Below are 23,432 nucleotides of genomic sequence, written 5' to 3'. Positions count from 1 at the left end.
CTCCTGTATTAGGCGTGGATGCATAAGTGGGATAACTACAAGTGTGAATGGGTGATCGATGGTCGGTGTGGACTCGTTGGGCTGAAGAGATTGTTTCCATCCTGTACCTCTAAACTACATTAAGATGCTGGAAATGTGAAATACAAACAGAAAACTCTAGAAAGCCTTAATGAGTTAGGCGGCATCAAAAGAGAGGGTAGCAGAGTTAACACAAGATTGATTAAGGTTCTGATTGTCTTTGATGTCCATGACCACTTTCTTAAGACTAGCAATAAAAAAATTGCCAAGAAAAAGCAAAAAAAACTAAAATTGATCAAAACCCAAACTCTCATAAACCTAAAGCGCATTTTCATTTTATTTTTAAGAGAGAGATCGAGCATGGAAACAGGCCCTTTGGCTACTGAGACCACATTGACCATCAACCACCCATTCACACTAACGTCATCCAACTTTATGCTCCCCATGTTTTACAAATTCCCTCCAGATTCTACCACTCCCTTACACATAATTTAGGGTGACACAGTAGCACAGTGCTAGACCTGCTGCCTTACAGTGCCAGAGACCCGGTTTCAATCCTGACGATGGGTGCTGTCTGTACAGAGTTTGTAAGTTCTCTCTGTGACCGAGTGGGTTTTCTCCAGATGCTCTGGTTTCCTCCAACATTTCAAAGATGTACAGGCTATACGTTAATTGGCTTCTGTGAATTGTCCCTATTATGTAGGATAGAACTAGTATTATGTAGGATAGAACTATTATGTCCCTATTATGTAGGATAGAACTAGTATATGGGTGATCGTGGGTTGGCATGGACTCGGTGGGCCAAAGAGTCTATTTCCGCGCTTATTCTCTAAATCAAACTAAACTAAAAGTAACCGACCAACCCGCATGTCTTTGGGATGTAGCAGAAAAGCGGAGTACCCGGAGGAGACACGCGCGGTAACGGGGAGAACGTGCAAACCCCACACGGACTGCATCCGAGGTCAGGATCGAACCCGGGTCTCTGTCAGTCACTGTGAGGCAGCGGCTCGACCAGCTGCACCATCACCAGCACAAAATAGAGGCGACCATATCATATCATATCATATCATATATATACAGCCGGAAACAGGCCTTTTCGGCCCTCCAAGTCCGTGCCGCCCAGCGATCCCCATACATTAACACTATCCTACACCCACTAGGGACAATTTTGACATCAAATCACAATGAAGCTGCCTTAGTGCCCAGTTAATATTGGCCATTAGAATGAAGAGCCCACTCTCAACAATAAAGTCAGGAATTGTGGCTGTGTTAATTTGCAGTTCTTTGGCATATATTCAAACACTTGAGCTAGCAGCAGCTGCGACTTCTAGTTTCTTGGCCAAGTTTATCTCCCACTCCTGTGACTCTTGCTATCCAGTTTTCTTTCAGCTTGACGGCAAAGCCTCTAGTTATGTGCCTCCAGTCAATTTATGCCACCTAGTGAATTCTCACCACAGCTGAATCTTTTCTTAGATGCTAGTCTCAGACCAGTTCAACCATTCCCTAGGAACAATGATTCGATTCAAACTTCACCCTTTTTAGGTTTTGGTTTATAAGATCATAAGACATAGGAGCACAATTAGGCCAATCAGCCCATCGACTCTGCTTAGACTTTAGACGGTAGAGATACAGCGGCGAAACAGGCCCTTTGGCCCACTGAATCCGCGCTGACAAGCAATCCCCGTACACTAGCAATATCCTACAGTACGCTAGGAACAATTTACAATTTTACCGAAACCAATTAACCTACAAACCTGTACAATTAGAAGTGTGGGAGGAAACCGGAGCATCCAGGGAAAACCCACAGGTTCACAAGGAGAACATACAAACTCCATACAGACAGCACCCATAGTCAGGATCAAACCTAGGTCTCCGGCACTGAGAGGCAGCAACTCTACCACTGCGCCACCGTGCCGGCCCGGTTCTGCCATTCGATCATATCCCTCTCAACCCCTTTCTCCTGCCTTCTCCCCATAATATTTGACTCCCTTACTAATCAAGAACCTGTCAAAATCCGCTTTAAAAATACTACTTGACTTGGTTTCAGTTTTGAGATACAGTGCGGAAACAGGTTCTTCGGCCCACCGTGTCCACTCCGACCAACGACCCCTGCACCTTAACACTACCCTACACACACTAGGGACAATTTTTACATTCATACTAAGCCAATTAACCTACAAACCAGTACATCTTTGGAGTGTGGGAGGAAACTAGAGCGCCCAGAGGAAACCCACGGGGTCACGGGGATAAACAGACAGCACCCTTGGTCAGGATCGAACCCGGGTCTCTAACGCTGTAATGCAGCAACTCTACATTAGCTCTGTCACACACACACACATATTGTCATGTGTACTGAGGTACAGTGAAAAGCTCTGTTTTACATGCTTTCCAATCAGACCAGATAATACTGTACATAAATACAATCAAGTCAAATTCAAGCACAGTAAGTAGAACAAAAGGGAAGATACATTGCAGAATCTAAGGCTATATAAGGCTATACTTTATATGCACTATAAAGGCTATACTTTATATGCACGGTAGCGCAGCGGTAGAGTTGCTGCTTTACAGCGAATGCAGCACCGGAGACTCAGGTTCGATCCTGACTACGGGTGCTGCACTGTAAGGAGTTTGTACGTTCTCCCCGTGACCTGCGTGGGTTTTCTCCGAGATCTTCGGTTTCCTCCCACACTCCAAAGACGTACAGGTATGTAGGTTAATTGGCTGGGTAAATGTAAAAATTGTCCCTAGTGGGTGTAGGATAGTGTTAATGTACGGGGATCACTGGGCGGCACGGACTTGGAGGGCCGAAAAGGCCTGTTTCCGGCTGTATATATATGATATGATATGATATGATAAATGTGCGCACTGTTAACTCTTACTTTTTCCATTATCCAAGAATTTAAACTCAATCCACAATCAATAAAAAATATGCTGCCACTCTTTAATTTTTACTTGATTAGACTTTAGACTTTAGCGAAACAGCGGGGGAACAGGCCCTTGGCCCACTGAATTTGTGGCAACCAGCAATCACGCTGTACACTAGCAATATCCCACACACTCATTTTTACCGAAGCCAATTAACCTACAAACCTGCACGTCTTTGGAATGTGGGAGGAAACCGGAGCACCCGGAGAAAAGTCAAGTGGTCACAGGTGGAATGTACAAACTCTAGACAGACAGTACCCAAGGTCAGGATCGAACACAGGTCTCTGGTGGTGTGAAGTAGCAACTCTACAGCTGTGCCACTGTGCCGCCCCATTCTGTTGATGTTAAGCATCTGGAAAAGTTGCCATTACAAATAATCTTCAGAGCAATGTTTTTGACAATATTATTCCTCTTAGAGCCTTCTAGCCATGCTATCATTGATTTTGGGTGGCGAGGTGGTGCAGAAAGCAGAGCTGATGCCTCATAGCTCTAACGATCCAGCTTTAAACCTGACCTAAATGACATTCTATGTGGAGTTTGCATGCTCTCCCTGTGACCACATGGGCTTCTTTCAGGGATACTGCTTTAGAATCACAGAGACTTATAGCAGGGAATCAGGCCCTTCCACCATCCATTTCCGTGAGTTTAGTTTAGTTTATTGTCGTGTGTACCATCGCATGTTATCCAGTCTGTGGAAAGACTATATAATCGAGCTGTCCTCAATGTACAGATACATAATAAAGGGAATAACGTTAAAATCCAGTAAAGTCCGATTAAAGATTGTTCGACGTTCTCCAATGAAGCAGATAGGAGGTCAGGACCGCTCTCTAGTTGTTGATTGAATGGTACAGTTACCTGACAACAGCTGGGAAGAAACTCTCCCTGAATCTGGAGTTGTGTGTTTTCACACTTCTGTACCTCTTACCTGATGGGAGAGGGGAGAAGGAGAGAGCTTTCAAGCAGAAGAAGGTGAGACTGGTCCTTGATTATGCTGGTGGACTTGCCAAGGCAGTGTGAGGTGAAGATGGAGTCAATGGAAGGGAGGTTGGTTCGTGTGACAGTCTGGGCTACGTCCACAATTCTCTGCAATTCCTTGCAGAGAAAGGAAAAGGGTTGTGCCCACCCACAAACTCTAATCCAACATTAATCCCATTTTTATTCTCACCACATTCTGTACATTGGATGAGAGGATCAAATGTTACATTTCCAAGTTAGCTGATTCATCCAAAACCAGGTGGGACTATGAACATGGAGGGTAGAGGAGGATGTAAAGAGGTTTCAAGGTTTTGTAGACATGAGTGGGCACAAACTTGCAGATGGCATCAAGAGAGTCAAGGATGTTTACTATGTACCGACTACGGGCAATGACATTCTTACCCACCGCAGCCTAACAGGCCTGTAAACACAATACTAGTGCAAAAATAACCCGCTGAGTTACTCCAGCACTTTGTGTCCTTTTGTGCATTAACCTGCATTTGCAATCCCTTGTTGCTAAACTAAAATAGGCCTTTGGTCCCACTTTGACAGAATATTCAACTGTCGATTCTTCCTGGGGCTTGAATAAATGGGGTGAAAACAGCCCTGTTTGTTTAACTCGGAGTTTCTGTTGTACAAGTTGACTGGTCAGCTTTTACTTTCATCTCTCCTTCTTTTCCAGGGGCGGAAGGTGCTGTCTTTGAACACTCAGTGGAGACGCCAGTCGTCAGGGCTGAACCTTTCAAGCAGCTTCGGTAGGGAACAAACACCAAAATAACAGTGACAAACTTATGTTGCCCAAGGGTCTAAATATTCACTTAGTCGAAGCTCTGTGTAAAGTTGCAATTACATTACAAAAGGCACTGGTCAGACGGGTCAAGGTAGCACAGTGGCCCAGCAGTAGAGCTGCTGCCTCACAGCACCAGAGACCGTGGTTCAATCCTGACTACGGGTTCTGTCCATACAGAGTTTGCATGTTCTCCCTGGGATTGCGTGGGTTTTCTATTTTTTTACGAGATCAATCACAGAAATAATTCTGGCATCCACTTGCACAGTAGCCACTTTACATAAAAAGACACAAAGTGCTGGAGTAACTCAGCAGGTCAGGCAGCATCTCTGGAGCACATGGATAGGCGATGTATCCTTATTTCGTAGCAGGGGGAGAAAGCTGGAAGAGAGGTGGAAGCAGGTCAAAGCCTGGCAAGTGATAGGTGAATACAGGTTTAGTTTAGTTTAGTTTCATTAATTTTAGTTTAGAGATACAAGAGTGACCAGGTGATGGACGGTTTGCATGGACCTGTTTCCATGCTGCATCTCTAAACTAAATTGATTATTTCTTATCACATCAGTAAAAATGCAATGACTGCTAAATGCACCAATCTAAATTGTATCACAGTTTTTGGTGCAGGATGAATGGGTAAGTGCAGCAAATTTAGACGTGCGGGGTAAGTATTTTTACACAGAGAGTAGTGGGTGCCTGGAATACACTGCTGGGGGTGGTGGTGAGGCAGATACTATAGTGGTGTTTCTTTGAGACTTTTAGACAGGCACACGGATATCCAGGGAATGGAGGGATATGGAACACGTGCAGGCAGAGGAGATTCATTTAATTTGGCATCCTGTCCAGCACAGACGTTGTGGGCAATTAAAAATGGTAACAAAATGATATCAATTTGTTATTTTAATAGGTTACATGCACTGATTCAAATCTAATTGTACATTATACATACTTAGTAAGAGTTAACAAGGAATATATGGACTCTTTGGACTGAGTCCAATTCTTGAAAACCATTTAATCCTTGCAATAACAATAACATACCTATTTTTTGGATCTCATTCAATATTATTCTTAAAAGTAGTTAAATGTAGTTAAATATAAAATTGATAAAGTGCTGCTTACCACAAATCTCCCATTATTTGTGCAATATTGCTGCTTCACCCAGATAATCATGGTCAAATGGTGGAATTGATTATTCATATATACATGCCAATTTGTTTATTAAAACATTTTATAGGAACTTGGCATCATGCATCAGACACATTGAGGTCATTTATGACACATCATACTATCACCTGTAAAAACTCTTCTGAATAATTAGTTGTTTAGTTTATTTTAATTTAGAGAAGCAGTATGGAAACAGGCCCTTCGGCCCACCAAGTCCATATCAACCATCAATCACCCGCACACCAGTTCTATCCTGCACACTTGGGACAATTTACAGAAGCCAATTAACCTACAAAGCTGCACATCTTTGGAATGTGGGAGGAAACCGAAGCACCCTGAACAAACCCATCCAGTCACATGAAGAACATACAAACTCCGTACAGACAGCACCCATAGTCAGGATCAAACCCGGATTTATCATATCATCATATATATACAGCCGGAAACAGGCCTTTTCGGCCCTCCAAGTCCGTGCCGCCCAGCGATCCCCGTACATTAACACTATCCTACACAATTTAGGGACAATTCTTACATTTACCCAGCCAATTAACCTACATACCTGGGCATTGTAAAGCAGCAACTCTACCATTGCGCCACCTTGCTGCCCTAAGTGGGTATGTTATTGGAGGGGATTCAGTGACACAGAATCTACAGGCATTTAAAAGGCCAAATACTGATTATTGATAGTCAGCATGCCTTCGTACATGGGAAGTCTCATGAATTTGAATGAGTTTTTTTGAATAGGTGACCCAGATGATTAATTAGGGCAGAGCGATAGACATGGTCTATATGGATTTTACCAAGGCCTTCAACTAGATACCACAGGTAGGGTGGGTGTCAAAGGTTACGGGGTGAAGGCAGGAGAATGGGGTTGAGAGGGAGAGATTGAAGATTCATGATTGAATGGTGGAACAAACTCAATGGGCTGAATGGCCTAATCCGATGACTTATGAATTTATGAAGTTATGGTGTTAGTCTGGAAGGTTGGAGCACAGGATCCAGGGCTGGCTAGCCAATCGGATACAAAATTAGGAGAGGGTGGGGGTAGAAGGTTGTTTGTCATTTTGGAGGCTGTATGAGTGAGTATCAATGCAGGGCCCCTAACCCGAAAAGTCATCTATCCACGTTCTCCAAAGATGCTGCCTGACCCGCTGAGTTACTCCAGCACTTTTTTATCAAGAACCAGAAGTCATGGGTTTAAAATGAAAAGAGAAAGATTTATTTGGAATCTAAGGGACACACAGAGAGTGGTGGATATAAGGAATGAGCGCCAGAGGAGGTAGTTGGGGAGGTACAATAACAACATGTAAAGAACAGTTGGACAGTACATGGAGAGGAAAGGTTTTGAGGGACATAGGCCAAATGCAGGCAAATGGGATTAGTTTAGATAGAGCATCTTGGTTGGCATAGATGGTATGGACTGAAGAGTCTTGTTTCCGTGCTGTTTGACTCTGTGACTCTATGACTCTAAATATCTCAACTGATGCAAGATAGAGTTTTGAGATATTAGTACAGCAGGAATGCGTAACTCCCATCATTACAATGACACTAGAGAATAAAGTAGAATTGCTTTATGCTGTGACAGTCAACTCAGAAGATGGAAAAGTAAACATGAATATATTGCTTAATATTTTATGAACAGGCTTATTAATTCAAATGAAACAGAACCAATTAAGTTTGAACCATGGACTGGAACAGTGCCTGTGGCAATATTGTTGGTACTTTAGATTTAGGTGTGTAGATGGCAATGGGTATAAAGGGAGAGGGAAGGTAAAAGTGATACAAGGTCAATTTTCCACATGAAGAGTAAATATTGAAGCAGGGCGGTCTGTTTACATAGAACATAGAACAGTACAGCACGAGAACAGGCCCTTCTGCTGCCGCATGCAGTGGCAGGCAGAAGATAGGACTGTTCAGTGAACTTTTGTAACTTTGTCAGCGCCAGAAACATGGCAAATGTTGTGTTCTGCCTAGCTGAGGTCTGCTACATGATTTTGCCAGGTTGTCTGCAGAACAAAGCATTTCACTGTACCGAGGCACATGACAATAAAGTATCATTGCATCAGACCAACTCTTATCAACCTGCACAAAATGCCTGTCCCTCCATTCCCTGCATATCCATGTGCCTATCAAAAGTCTCTTAAATGCCACTAACGTATCTGTCGCCACCAGCCCCCCCCCACTCCCCCCCCCCCCCACCCCCCAGCAGCACATTCCAGGCACTCATCACCCTCGTGTAAAATTACTTGCCCTGCACATCTATATACTAAAACTCTCGTTTGTTTGTTTGTTTGTTCCTGAACTACAGCCAAAACGGTACACGATAGCGCGACAATTTTAGGCCCACCTTACTCACCGTCATCCCTTTGGTGCTAATGGAAGAAGTTTCCTGGAAATCGGTGTTATGTTTTTTATGTTACTCACATTTTAAAGTCTAAATCTATCTCCTAGGGAGGGAGGGGGGAGGAGGAGGAAGGGAGGGGGCAGTATAAGGGGGGTTGAAGGGGATGAAGGGGGAGGGGGAGGACGGGAAGGGGGGAGGGGAAGGGGGAAGGGAAAGAGGAAGGGGAAGGGGAGGAGTGAGGGGGAGGGGGAGGATACGGGAGTGGAGGGGAAGGGGGTGGAGGGAGTGGAGGGGAAGGGAGGGGGGTGGAGGGAGGAGAGGGGAGGGAGGGGGAGGGAGAGGGGGAGGGGGAGGGAGAGGGGGGAGGGGGGAGAGGGGGGAGAGGGGAGAGGGGGGAGAGGGAGGGAGGCGGGAGTGGGGGAGGAGAGGGTGCTGCACCAATGCAGGAGAGGTTTGGGCCCAACGGGTCCACTTGGTCTAGTCCTCTTTAAACTTTGCCCCTTCCATTGCACATTGTAACTCCATGGATTTGCATTAATATAGTGGGTCCAGAACAATTATAACAGAGAATTCTAGAGAGAATCATTGGCTTCAAAGGGAATTCAGAGTTGCCTAGGCTCATTATGCGTGAAAGGCTTTAGTGGGACACAGACACCTATACAACTGACCCGGACATTATGCTGTTGTAGATTTATGTATGTTTGGTGGTGCTGCATCCAAGATTCCGATTTAGCCTTGAATCATTGACACAGCACAGAAACAGACCCTTTGGCCCACCGAGTCTACGCCGGCCACCGACCGCCCATTAGCACTAGTTCTATGTTATCCCACTTTCTCATCCACTCCCAACACACCATTAGCAATTTTACAGACGACCAATTAACCTGCAAACCCCCGGAGCACCCGGATGAATCCCATGCAGTCAAAGGGATTCCGCAGACAGCATCCGAGGTCAGGATCAAACCTGTGTCTCTGGCACTGTGAGGCAGCAACTCTCTTTAGTTTCTTTTAGATAAAGTGTTTCAAAACCACATTAGCTGCATATTTTCCAACAGAAATTTTACACTGATGAAAAATTTATATTGCATTAAATGTTTAATGTTGTGTTACTTACGACATAAGTGGCACAGTGGTACAGCGGTAGAGTTGCTGTCTTATCCGCGAGAGACCCGGGTGCGATCCTGACTACAGGTGCTGCCTGTATGAAGTTTTCACGTTCTCCCTGCGACCGCGTGGTTTATCCCCGGGTGCTCCGAATTCCTCCCACATTCCAAAGACGCACAGGTTTGTAGGTTAATTGGCTTTGGTAAAGATTGGAAATTGTTACTAGTGTGTAGAATTGTGCTAGTGTACGGGGTGATCTCCGATCAGAGTGGATTCTGAGTGGATACATTGTTTCTGCACCATCTCTAAACTAAACTAAACTAATATGTTTGGCAAAATTTGTGACAGAGGCAAAATCAATGAAAGTGGAATTTTCAACATACATTGCAAGAACATTTTCAAATGTAAATATAATTATGCAGATAGTGAGACCATTTTGTACAATTACAAATGTCTTGGAGCTACAGAGATTCCAGGGAGTATTCATTAATTTTCATTTTAAGCTTTTATTCAAATGAAAATCTAATGGGGATAGAGTTGCCAGAATTTTAAGTGCTCTCTGTGGGTGCTAACGTTTTTGAATTACTTATCAATCAAACCTCATTTGAGTAATGAATCTGATTGTTGCCAAGATGCTCTTGATGTTTGATTGAGCAAAGCTGGGAGTTATTCTAAAAGGAAATTTGGATCAATCTTAGACATGTCACCTTGTGGAATAAGAGACTGCTGACAATTTTGGTTTCACTGGCATGGATAGGGTAGACAATCTTTTTCCCAAGATGGAAAATTAAAATACTAGAGGGCAGAACTTTAAGCTGAGTGGCAAAGTTTAAAGGATACTAGACCAAGTGGACCCATTGGGCCCAAACCTCTCCTACATTGGTGCACCACCATCTCCTCCCCACCTCCCCTCTCTCCCCCTCCCATCCCCCCTCCCCGTCCCCCTTCCCCTCCCTCCCTCCTCCCTCCCCCTCCACTCTTCCCTCTCCCCCTCCCCTCCCTTCATGATTACAATCGAGCCGTCCAGAGTGTACAGATACATGATAAAGGGAATAACGTTGAGTGCAAGATAAAGTTCTTTGTATAGATGGGCACATGCATATGCAGGAAATGTGTATATGTATATATCGGAATATGTATTATGTGCAGGTCGATTAGAGATGATCTTGGCATCATGTTCAACACAGACATTGTGGGCCGAAGGGCCCGTTCTTGAGCTATACTGTTCCATGTTCCAGCTTCTATGTTCTATTTGTCTGCCATCCAACATATTTGTGATTTTGTGCAATAAAAGACAGACATGTTACTTCCAGCTTTTATTTTAGCTCTGATTTTATACGCTCTGTGTGTCTCTTACAATTAGTGTGAAGACACCAGAAATGGAATGAACTGTCACCTATAAGATTAAATATAATGGCAAAACATGAGAACAATTATGTTGTGCTTGCCAATTAATCATCAAACGTGCAGGCTCGTTTGATCCCTGACAAGTTTTTAAACTTCCAGCAGTATTGGACTGGTAGTTTACAGATAAATAAAAAGCATCAGAACATCAAAAACAAAGTTATTATTGCTGCAAGTTTAAAAACTCTTCCAGGATCAAACGATCCTGCATTTTTGATGATTAAGTGGCAAATCACAACATAATTGTTTTCATGTATTGGTGCTATATTTAATCTTATTGGTGACAGTTCATTTAATTTATTTTGTCCGATGAAGAGGAGAATTAACATAAAGGTTTTGAAGCTTTGAAGGTGTGACTGCCTTTCAGTGAAAGATTTTGTAATGTTGTACTCGCAGCTCAATCGATGAGCACTGACTGAACGCGAGTGGATGTGAAAGTGGGACAACAGAACTAGTGCAAGGGTTAGCACGGGCTTAGTGGGCCAAAGGGCCTGTTTCCACGCTGTCTCTCTAAATTGAACTAAACTAAACTAAACTTCGTCCCCTCGGTTATTAGGTTTCTGAACGGTCCTTCCATAATCGAGGGTACTGTGATTCACCTCCACCCCATTGTGGACATTGTCTATGGATCTGATGCAAGATAGACACAAAATGCTGGAGTAACTCAGCAGATCAGGCAGCATCTCTGGAGAATAGGAATAGCTGACGTTTCGGGTGGAGACCCTTCATCAGACCCGTTGATTAAAACAGTCTTTTCTGACCTGACTGGATCGTATGCAAAACAAAGCTAACACATGACAATAATAAACCTAAACCTAAACCTAAGCCTTAAATGAGTTCCTGATAGCCCTCCATAGGGATGCAATGCTGAGGCTTTATAAGGCACTGGTCAGACCGAATTTGGAGTATTGTGAGCAGTTTTGGGCCCAATATCTGAGGAAAGATATGCTGATCATGGAGAGGATCCAAGGAAGTTTACAATAATGTTCCCCGGGATAACTGGGTTAACATATGACGGCACTGCCCCTGTTATCGCTGGAGTCTAGAAGGATGAGGGGGGACCTCATTGAAACTTACCAAATAGTGAAAGGCCTGGATAAAGTGGATAGGGAGAGGATGCTTCCACGACTGTGTTCCTGTATTCGATACCAACACCATTGTCAAGTTTGCAGACGACACAACGGTGATCGGGCTGATCACCAACGGTGATGAAACAAAATACAGAGCGGAGGTGCAGAACCTGGCTGACTGGTGTTCAGATAACAACCTGTCCCTAAACACCTCCAAGACCAAGGAGCTGATCATCAAGTTCCGTAGGTCACACAACAGGGAATACGCTCCGATCTTTATCAACGGGGACAGTGTGGAGAGAGTGTCCAGCTTCAAGTTTCTGGGCACTCACATTTCGGAGGACCTCGCATGGTCCACTAACACCGTTGCGCTGGTCAAGAAGGTGCAGCAACGACTGTTCTACCTGAGAACACTGAAAAAGTCTGGTCTGCCCCAACAGCTGCTGACGACCTTCTACCGCTGCACCAGAGAGAGCATCCTAACATATGGCATCCCTGTGTGGTATCTCAGCTGCACGGAGACAGAGAGGAGAGCTCTTCAGCGGGTAGTCTATAGAGCTCAGAAGACTATCGGAACACAGCTACCAGCCTTGGAGGGCATCTACAGCACACCATGCCTCAGAAAAGCCACCAGCATCCAGAAATACTCTTCACACCCCTGCAATAGTCTGTTCGAACTTCTACCATCTGGCAGACGCTACAAGGCCTTCTAATCCCGCACCTCTAGACTCAGGAACAGCTTCATCCCCAGGGCCATAGCTGCTATGAACCGGTCCTGCTGAGTCGGATGGTCACATCGCATAGCGAACCGGCACAGACCTACTTGCACTTTATTCTGTTTTAAAACTGTTTCTAACTTTGTTTCACTGGGTTGTCTAAATTTATACTGATTAGCTAATTAATTTATTGCATCGTATGGAAGTCGCATTCTCAATCTCGTTGTACCCTGTACAATGACAATAAAGATATATTGTATATTGTATTGTATTGTATATCGTAATTTCTTTAATCAGAGGGTGGTGAATCTGTGGAATTCATTGCCACAGATGGCTGGGGAGGCCATAATTTTGCATTTTAAGGCGGAGATTGCCAGATACTTAATTGGTAAGGATTATGGGGAGAAGGCAGGAGAATGAGATTGGGTTGGAAAGATATATCAGCCACAATTAAATGGTGGAGTAGTCTCGATGGGCCAAATGGCCTACCACTGCTCCTATGACTTATGAACTTTATTGAACATTCATTGAAATTTCATTTTGTTAAATCACATTTGCTGCAATTCTGTCCAGATTTAATATTTCCAGATATTAAAAAAATAACTTACATATATTACTTGATTTGATCAAACTAATTGGCTTAGGGAACTGAGCAACTGTCACGGTAGATATGGTGAGTTATTTCACTAGTAGCTAGTCTTGCCATTTTTTAGCTTCAGTTCTATACTCAAAAGTCAAAGATATTTTTCGTAACTTTTTCAGCTGGGAATTGATTTAATATGGAACCATGCATGGTGAGGCTTGAATAACACTTAATAAAGGTTACAACCTCTATCTGACCAGGTAGCACAGAATAAAAAATATTTCTAAAATTGGAACCATTACACTCATGATATCAAATCTGCTTCAGGAAGGTAAGATTCTGAAGGCATTAATAAAAATGCAACTGGCTATTTGAAAATCCCAAGCCATAAATGCTTCATAAATAATAATGAACTGAACCTGGTATAGATTTAAAGAAGCCAGAGTGGGAAAAGGACTCTTTTCCAACAGCTCTGCTAACGGCATTGTTGCTTCTTATTTTGAAGTGAAGTTTGCTCATTATTCAATTCCTGTGAAACATTTGAGGACATCTTAAAGGATATAAAATGAGCATTGCAATATCAAGTTTGTTTTTCATTCTGTAATCTCATTGGTCTGTTGTTTTCCTTTTTATAATCTTTCATATTATTTTTTAAATACTCATACAATTATCAGGGCAGAAGACAGATAGTCAACATGGCTTTTTATGTGGAAGGTTGTGTCTCACAAATCTGATTGAGTTTTTTGATGATGTGACCAAAAAGATTGATGAAGGCAGAGCTGTAGACATTGTATATATGGATTTCAGCAAAGCGTTCGACAAGGTTCCGCAAGTTAGGCTGCTCTGGAAGGTTAGATCCCATGGGATCCGAGGAGAGATAGCTGAATGGATAGAGAATTGGCTTCATGGAAGGAAGCAGAGGGTGATGGTGGAAGGTTGCTTTTCGGACTGGAGGCCTTAGACTAGCGGTGTGCCTCAGGATTTGGTGCAGGGTCCATTGCTATTTGTCATCTACATCAATGATTTGGATGAGAACATACATGTATGATCAGCAAGTTTGCAGATGACACAAAAGTGGGTGGTATTGTAGATAGTGAAGATGGTTATCAAAAATTGCAGCAGGATCTTGATCGATTGGCCAGGTGGGCTGAGGAATGGTTGATGGAATTTAATACAGAGAAATGTGAGGTGTTGCATTTTGGGAAGACTAACATGGACAGGACCTACATAGTGAATGGTAGGGCTTTGGGGACTGTTGTAGAGCAGAGGGATCTAGGAGTGCAGGTACTTAGTTCGTTGAAAGTTGCAACGAGTCAAAAAGGCTTTTGACACATTGGCCTTCATTAGTCAGAGCATTGAATATTGATGTTGGGAGGTCATGTTGCAGTTATATAAGACATTAGTGAGGCTGTATTTAGAGTATTGTGTTCAGTTCTGGGCACCATGATATAGGACAGATGTTTTCAATTTGGAAAATGGCCCAGAGAAGATTTATGAGGATGTTGCCAGGACTCGAGGGCCTGAGCTATGGAGAGAGGTTGAGCAGGCTAGAACTCTATCCCTTGGAGCTCAGGAAGATGAGGGGTGATCTAATGGAAGAGTTCAAAATCATGAGAGGAATAGATTGGGTAGACACACAGAGTCTCTTGCCCAGAATAGGGGAATCGAGAACCAGAGGACATAGGTTTAAGGTAAGGGAGATAAGATTTAATAGGAACCTGAGGGGTAACATTTTCAAACAAAGGGTGGTGGTGTATGGAACGAGCTGCTGGAGGAGGTAGTTGAGGCTGGGACTATCGCAATGTTTAAGAAATATTTAGACAGGTACATGTATAGGATAGGTTTAGAGATGCATGGGCCAAATGCAGGCAAGGGGGATTAGTGTAGATGGGACACGTTGGTCGGCTTGGTCAAGTTGGGCTGATGGGCCTGTTTCCACGCTCTATGACTCTCTATGACTGTGATTGTTAATAATTAAAGCGTTGTACTAATAGAATCCCTTTCATGCCATCCCAAGGTACTTTGAAGTTTGATCATCAAGCCAATTTACACCCAGAATATTCCTTCAAAAATGGAAGGGCAACCTGGTGACATTGATTGTAGAACATGGAACAGTACAGCACAGGAACAGGTCCTATGGTCCACATTACCCACACCGAACATGAAGCCGTTAAGCTAATCTCCTCTGCTTTCACATAATCCATATCCCTCCATATCCATGCCCTCCATATCCCTCCCTATCCAAACGCCTCTCAAATGTCCCTATCATATCAGCCTCCACCACCACTCCAGGAAGCACATTCCAGGCACCACCACCCTGTGTGATAAAGACACCCTGCACATCACATTTAAAAGTTAGCCCCTCTCACCTTAAAGCCACGCCTTCTAGTTTGCAGTGCTGCACAGCAGCTGCGGCTCACCTGCAGTCAGTTTTTCTTTTGTGTTTTTTGTTGTTTTTTGCCTTGATTGTAGTGTTTAGATGTGATGTAGTGTTTTTTTGTGGTTGTGTGCTATGTGTGAGGGGGGGGAGACTATAAAATTGTCTCTTCTGTACGGAGACGCGACCTTTTTCTGGGTGGTGTCTCCGTTCCCACTGCGGCCTACCATCGGCCAAACACCTGGAGCTGACGGGCTCCAGCTGGGACCACCTGTGGCTCTGGTTCGCAGAGCCCGCGGACCGGACTGTACTTACCATCTGCGGAGCTGGCTGCCTTCGGAGGCTGTGGTGGCGCTGCGAGTGCGGCTGCGACTCGCCTTCGGATGCTTCGGCCGCGGACCGCGGGGACGTCGGAAGCTCGTAGGCCCCTGGGTGGAGGCCGACCTCAGGAGCTCCGGCAGCGGCAGCGTCTTCGCCCGCCCGAATCACAGGGCTTGGGTCGGCCCGCTGCGGACCTTTCACCGTCCGGCGCGGCCTGCAATAGGCCGCGGGACTTTCTCCGCCCGGCGGAGGCTTCAATGTCGGGAGCCCCGACCGCCCCGACGCAGCAACTTCAACTGCCTGGCCGCGGGAGAGGGCGGCAGGGAAGAGGGAAGACATTCTGGCCTTCCATCACAGTGAGGAGGTGACTGGAGGAGACTCACTGTGATGGATGTTTCGTTTTTGTTTTGTGTTGGTTTTGTGATTGTGTGTGTTATTGCTTGGTTTTTATTGCTTCTTATTGTTAGACTGTGGGTGGTGGAATTTCGGCCAAAATACACGTTTTTTTGTTTGGTTGACAATAAAGGTTATTCTCTTTCTTCTTCTTTTTAAAAACATGGCAAATATTGTTGTTATAAAAGGAGAAAAAGATACAACGTGCTGGAGTAACTCAACGGGTCAGGAAGCATCCCTGGAGACATCCTCAGAGGATGAAGGGTATAAAGAATGAGGTGCCAGAGTAGGTAGTTGAGACAGGTACCATAACAGCATTTAAAAGACGCTTGGACAGGTTTGGAGGGGTATGGGCCAAGTGCAGGCAGGTGGCACTGGCGTAGATGGGAAATCTTGTCGGCATGGGCAGGTTGAGCTGAAGGACCTGTTTCTGTGCTGTATGACTCTATGACAGGAAATGTTTAGAGGGACATAGAAACATAGAAAATAGGTGCAGGAGTAGGCCATTCGGCCTTTCGAGCCAGCACCGCATTCAATATGATCATGACTGATCATCCAAACTCAGTACCCTGTTCCTGCTTTCTCCCCATATTCCTTGATTTTGTTGGCCCTAAGAGCTATATCTAACTCTCTCTTGGAAACATCCAGTGAATTGGCCTCCACTGCCTTCTGTGGCAGAGAATTCCACAGATTCACAACTCTCTGGGTGAAAATGTTTTTCCTCATCTCAGTCCTAAATGGCTACCCCTTATTCTTAAACTGTGACCCCTGGTTTTGGACTCACCCAACATCGGGAACATTTTTCCTGCATCTAGCCTGTCCAATCCCTTAAGAATTTTATGTTTCTATAAGATCCCCTCTCATCCTTCTAAATCCCAGTGAATACAAGCCCAGTCGACCCATTCTTTCATCATATATCAGTCCCGCCACCCTGGGAATTAACCTGGTGAACCTACACTACAAACACACCCAGGTCTCGTTGCACCTCCCCTTTTCCTAATCTGACACCATACAGATAATAATCTGCCCTCATGTTCTAGCCACCAAAGTGGATAACCTCACATTTATCCACATTAAATTGCATCTGCCCACTCACCCAACCTATCCAAGTCACCCTGCAGCCTCATAGCATCCTCCTCGCAGCTCACACTGCCACCCAGCTTTGTGTCATCTGCCAACTTGGAGATGTTACATTTAATTATGCGCCAAATGCAGGCAAATGAGACTAGCTTTAATGGAGCATCTTCATCGGTGTGGACATGTTTGGGCAAAGGGCCTGTTTCTGTGCTGAAGGACAATGTGACTCTAAGGCTTTGGACTGTTTTCACCACAATAAATGTAATATGTACACCCTATGGCAATATACTGGGTTTAATAACGAATATTATTTAGAGATCGGAACAAGGCTTGTGCCGCTTTCTCTTCTCTAACCTCGACTGTTCTTTGTTCTCAGATTAGAATCTCCAACTCGTTGTCTGAGCATTGATGCACCAAAAGGTGTTCAGATCAAAGCCAGAGCTGGGAATATCGAAGCTTCTTCACAGAGGGACATCGTGTTGCATACCAGTGAAGGAACGGTGAGTTCAGATCAAATCCACAGGAACACCTTGCTTCCTGTCCTGTGTAGCATGGGACTAGTGTGCACGGGGTGTCTGCTGGTCGGCATGGACTCGGTGGGTCAAAGGTCCTGTTTCCACTATGTATCCCTGAACTAAACTAAGCTGAACTAAACTATGGATTATGTCCAGTCCTCTGCCGAGATCTGAGCCCAAGCACTTAAATGAGCTCCATTAGCCCACTGTCAAGGTTCACTCTCACCCAACTCCTCTGATATTGAAGCCGTAACCTCTTCTCCCCTCTCTCATCGGGCAAGAGGTACAGAAGTGTGAAAAATGCATAACTCCAGATTCAGGGACAGTTTCTTCCCAGCTGTCATCAGGCAACTAAACCATCCTATCAACAACTAGAGAGCAGTCCTGACCTACCATCTGCCTCATTATCGACCTTCAGTCTATCTTTAATCAGACTTTACTGGACTTTATCGCCCACTAAACGTTATTCCCTTCATCCTGTATCTGTACGCTGTTGATGGCTCGATTGTAATCATGTACAGTCTTTCCACTGACTGATAGCATGCTACAAAAAGCTTTTCAATGTACCTCCATACACGTGACAATAAACTAAACTAAAGTAATGAATAATGGAGTGCCACACAAAGAAAGACATACAAGGCAAGGTCAGGAAATAGTTAGCTCAAGTTAGCTCCTGTGCTGAGCTCGTTAGAATTCTTGCTGTTAAAGACCCGAGTTTAAAGAGGTTTACTTTATTCCTCTGCTCCCTTCCGATGATACATTCCTGATACATCACCAGGCCACATCTTCTTAAATAATTATCTTCCCAACCAAGACTGAAACATAAAATGGAACTGCAGATGCTGGAATCTTGCATACAAAATAAGGTGCTGGAATTGCTCAGTGGGTAAGGCAGCATCTCTGGAAGGCATGGATAGACAAGGAAAAAGGGTCTGAAATAGGGTCCTGACCCAAACATCACCTATCCATGTCCTCCAGACTCGCTGAGTTACTCCAGCACTTTGTGTTCTGGTGAAGCCCAAAATGGCAGAGAGCTACGAATTATCTGCTGGGCTGTCATAGACATCAGAAGTTCCTGGGCAGTGCAACTAAAATAAAAAGACTTTATTCCTTGGAGTGCAGGAGGCAATCTCAGAGAGGTGTATAAAATCATGAGGGGAATAGATAGGGTGAGTGCACCTTTTACCCAGGGTAGGACAATCAAAAATAAGAGGATACAGTTGAAGACGATAGGGATAGGATTTAGTACTAACCTGTGGATCAATGCTGTTCACTCAGAGGGAGGTGGGTACATGGAACAAGCTGCCTACATCAACTTCACAAGGTTCCTTATCGTCGACCATGATCGGGATTTTCAGCAAAAAAGCTCAATGGTTTAATGGTTCCTTTATTGTCACGTGTACCAAGGTGCAGTGAGATTTTTTTTTGCATATAGTAAGATTATTGCCATAAGTACAATATGTACATAATACATAGAAAGAGCACACTGAGTGTATGTGCAAGAACAGCCAGGTTTTGGCGCCATTTGACCGTCCCAACTGCAGCTGGCCATCAAGGTCCGTTGCAGCCATCACCTCCATTCTGGTCGGCCCTCCTCGCCTGGCCCTCCTCGCCCGGCCCTCCTCGCCCGGCCCTCCTCGCCCGGCCCTCCTCGCCCGGCCCTCCTCGCCCGGCCCTCCTCGCCCGGCCCTCCTCCACCACCCCCACTCCGGTTCGTCTGAGCGGCCCTTGATCCAAGACTCGCTCCACCCTCGTCTCTGGTTCCTGCAGGGGCAGGGGCAGGGGCAGAGGCAGGGGCAGGGGCAGCGGCAGGGGCAGCGGCAGGGGCAGGGGCAGGGGCAGGGGCAGGGGCAGGGGCAGGGGCAGGGGCAGGGGCAGGGGCAGGGGCAGGGGCAGCGGCAGGGGCAGGGGCAGGGGCAGGGGCAGGGGCAGGGGCTGGGGCAGGGGCAGGGGCAGGGCTCGGTGGCTTCCCTCTCCCGGTTCCGCGGCTGTCGGGGAAGATGCAGAACAAGGCAGAGCAATGCAATGGTCCACCGTTGGCTGGGGACCAGGTGATAAGGAAGAGATACGGACGGTGACATTAGCAAGCGGACTGGGGTGGGAGAGGGGCAGACAGAGGGGGCAGATTTGTATTATTTGTACAGAAGCAGAGGTGTAATAGGTGCGGCGGTGCAGGTAACAAGACCACTTTGTTTCCAGGTGGTGCTGGATGCGGAGACGGTGAAACTGCCGAAGCTGCCTCACGGGTCGCAGGGAGGAACGGGAAGTCCCCGGGGACTGTACGAGGTGTGCGTGTGTCCGGATGGGATGCTCTACCTGTCCGTGGCCGGGGTCGGCTCCACCTGCCAGGAATACAGTCGGGTCTGCCAGTGAGCAGCGCGGCTTCTTCCCGACCCCCTTCCGCGCGCTCCCGACCCCTCGCCCCCGCTGCTTCCCGACCCCTCGCCCCCGCTGCTTCCCGACCCCTCGCCCCCGCTGCTTCCCGACCCCTCGCCCCCGCTGCTTCCCGACCCCTCGCCCCCGCTGCTTCCCGACCCCTCGCCCCCGCTGCTTCCCGACCCCTCGCCCCCGCTGCTTCCCGACCCCTCGCCCCCGCTGCTTCCCGACCCCTCGCCCCCGCTGCTTCCCGACCCCTCGCCCCCGCTGCTTCCCGACCCCTCGCCCCCGCTGCTTCCCGACCCCTCGCCCCCGCTGCTTCCCGACCCCTCGCCCCCGCTGCTTCCCGACCCCTCGCCCCCGCTGCTTCCCGACCCCTCGCCCCCGCTGCTTCCCGACCCCTCGCCCCCGCTGCTTCCCGACCCCTCGCCCCCGCTGCTTCCCGACCCCCTTCCGCGCGCTCCCGACCCCTCGCCCCCGCTGCTTCCCGACCCCTCGCCCCCGCTGCTTCCCGACCCCTCGCCCCCGCTGCTTCCCGACCCCTCGCCCCCGCTGCTTCCCGACCCCTCGCCCCCGCTGCTTCCCGACCCCCTTCCGCGCGCTCCCGACCCCTCGCCCCTGCTGCTTCCCGAAAACACCTCCCAAAGTAAACGCAGCTGCAAGAGTCCATGCCGTGGCATCGCGCAGAATGCCGTGAAAGACTTCCCTCCAAGAGCACGTCTTACGACCCGACATATTAGACCGAAACCCCTGACTACCCTCGAAAAACAATCTGCTTACAAATGGACAAAACAAAAGAGCACAATTCAGAAAGTTCATTTCAACTGCAACAGTGGATGCGAAGAGTGGCTTGGGCTCAATTGCCTTTGGTGCAGGGAAGGAACAACTTTATTTAAAGCCCCACATAATGGATTGGAATGAGATTTAGTACCAACAGTTTCTCAGCTCCCATATCGAAACATTTTTATAGGAAAGAATTATGGTCTCTGAATTACAGATCAATATTTTCTATTAATGCATCAGCCTGACTTCTACATATACCAACTCCTTACGCCGATCCGAGCGATTCATTTTTTAATGATAAAAGTACATTGTATTTAATTAAATTTTGATACACTTAACAGCAGGGACTGGGGTGATTTTGACCTGTGTCTGCTAGATCTCTATGCAATAACTCTTTTTCTTTTACTGCAATAACATTTGAACGACAAGAGCTGTGCTTTTTTTTGTACAAAACTACGATGTGGAATACAATACCCAAAGTTTGTAAAGTCTGTATGTGAACCACAGTATTAAAGCTACAGTCCCCTTTCTTAAGTCTTTTTATAAAGCTATGTTGAAAAGTGTAAAAATAAAATTACGCCTACCCTATCTTCGTCTGTGTGATGATTTTATCCCTGTTAATGTACTGTCTAGCTCAGTGGCTCTCTGTCATTTGTGGATTTATAGGACTTTGGTTAAGCCATATTTGCAGTATTGTGTGCATTTCTGTTCGCCCCATTACAGGGAGGATGTGGACAGGCAGCACAGTGGTATAGCAGTAGAGCTGCTGCCTTACAACGCCAGACACCCAGCTTCGATCCTTACTACGGATGCTGTCTGTAATGAGTATAAGAAAATAACTGCAGATGCTGGTACAAATCGAAAGTATTTATTCACAAAATGCTGGAGTAACTCAGCAGGTCAGGCAGCATCTCAGGAGAGAAGGACTGGGTGACGTTTCAGGTTGAAACCCTTCTTCAGACTGTCTGAAGAAGGGTCTCGACCCGAAACGTCACCCATTCCTTCTCTCCTGAGATGCTGCCTGACCTGCTGAGTTACTCCAGCATTCTGTAATGAGTATGTACGTTTCTCCGGGTGCTCCGGTTTCTATGCTCCAAAGACATACAGGTTTGAAGTCTGAAGACCTCTCGATTTGAAATGTCATCCAGTCCTTCTATCCAGAGATGCTGCCTGTTCCACTGAGTTACTCCAGCATCATGTGTCTATCTTTGGTGTAAACCGGAATGTCCCGGAATGGCGGGACTGTCATATGTTGAAAGACTGGAGCGACTAGGCTTGTATACACTGGAATTTAGAAGGATGAGAGGGGATCTTATCGAAACGTATAATATTATTAAGGGGTTGGACACGTTAGAGGCAGGAAACATGTTCCCAATGTTGGGGCAGTCCAGAACAAGGGGCCACAGTTTAAGAATAAGGGGTAGGCCATTTAAACTTTTTCAGTCAGAGAGTTGTGAATCTGTGGAATTCTCTGCCTCAGAAGGCAGTGGAGGCCAATTCTCTGAATGCATTCAAGAGAGAGCTAGATAGAGCTCTTAAGGATAGCGGAGTCAGGGGGAGAAGACAGGAACGGGGTACTGATTGAGAATGATCAGCCATGATCACATTGAATGGCGGTGCTGGCTCAAAGGGCCGAATGGCCTACTCCTGCACCTATTGTCTATTGTCTAAACCAGCATCTGCAGTTCCTTCCAACAGGTTTGTAGGTTAATTGACTTCTGTAAATTTCCGTGCTGTATCTCTAAAGTCCAAAGTGAAGTCTAAACTTAAAGACTTCATGCTAGTTAACGTGCTGCATGAATCATTAGATGTCATCCTGATGCCATCTTGTGTTGGTTAAATGCATAACACCCAGTGCCAAACTTTAAATGTGCATTTTTCGTTGTTGTGGGACTTAACAGAAATATAAGAGGTTTTTTGTCATTTCAATACACAAAAGGGCAATATGGCCTTTCTAAATATTAACACCTATTTTTTTATTATCTTAAAAGGACTTGCAGCACAGACTTTGTGGGCCAAAGGGCCTGTTCCTGTGCTGTACAGTTCTCTGTTCTGTAGTGATGTTTTTAGAATGACACCCAAAAAAGATTACATGTCACAATTATCATTAGAGAGGTATTTTTTGGAGTGTCTGGCCTGATCGCTGGTCAGCAAGTGTAGGAAGGACACTGGTTTACAAGGCATACGGCAGAAATGGGTAAATCGCATGAATATCCTGCGGTATAGTTTAGAGATGCAGCGTAGAAACAGGCCGTTCAGCCCACCGGGTCCACGCTGTACGCCCGTACACTAACACTATCCTACACACCAGAGACAACTTACAGAAGCCAATTAACCTCCAACCCTGCACATCTTTGGAACGTGGGAGGAAACTGGAGCTCTCAGAGAAAACCCATGCAGTCACAGGGAGAAAATACAAATGTCATACTGCCAGCACCCATAGTCAGCATCGAACCCGGGTCTGTGGCGCTGTAAGGCAGCAACTCTACCGCTGTGCCACATGAAA

General features: G+C 46.0%; 1 protein-coding gene across 5 annotated transcripts in view; it reads left to right on the top strand.

Moving 5' to 3' along the window:
• sgcg (sarcoglycan, gamma) overlaps positions 1–20,141 on the top strand; it is a 208,918-nt gene extending 188,777 nt beyond the window's left edge. For all 5 annotated transcript variants that reach the window (XM_078403076.1, XM_078403078.1, XM_078403075.1 and 2 more), the window contains 3 exons: positions 4,601–4,673; positions 17,629–17,752; positions 19,967–20,141. In XM_078403076.1, coding sequence (XP_078259202.1) covers positions 4,601–4,673; positions 17,629–17,752; positions 19,967–20,140 — 371 coding nt within the window. In that variant the 3' untranslated portion in view covers position 20,141. The remainder of the gene's footprint in view (positions 1–4,600; positions 4,674–17,628; positions 17,753–19,966) is intronic.
• The last annotated feature ends 3,291 nt before the right edge of the window (positions 20,142–23,432 follow it).

The sequence above is a fragment of the Rhinoraja longicauda genome, chromosome 7, assembly GCF_053455715.1.
Source record: "Rhinoraja longicauda isolate Sanriku21f chromosome 7, sRhiLon1.1, whole genome shotgun sequence".
NCBI lineage: Eukaryota > Metazoa > Chordata > Chondrichthyes > Rajiformes > Arhynchobatidae > Rhinoraja > Rhinoraja longicauda.
The sequence above is the reverse complement of the archived record's forward strand: the minus strand, read 5'-3'. Positions and strand labels throughout refer to the sequence as shown.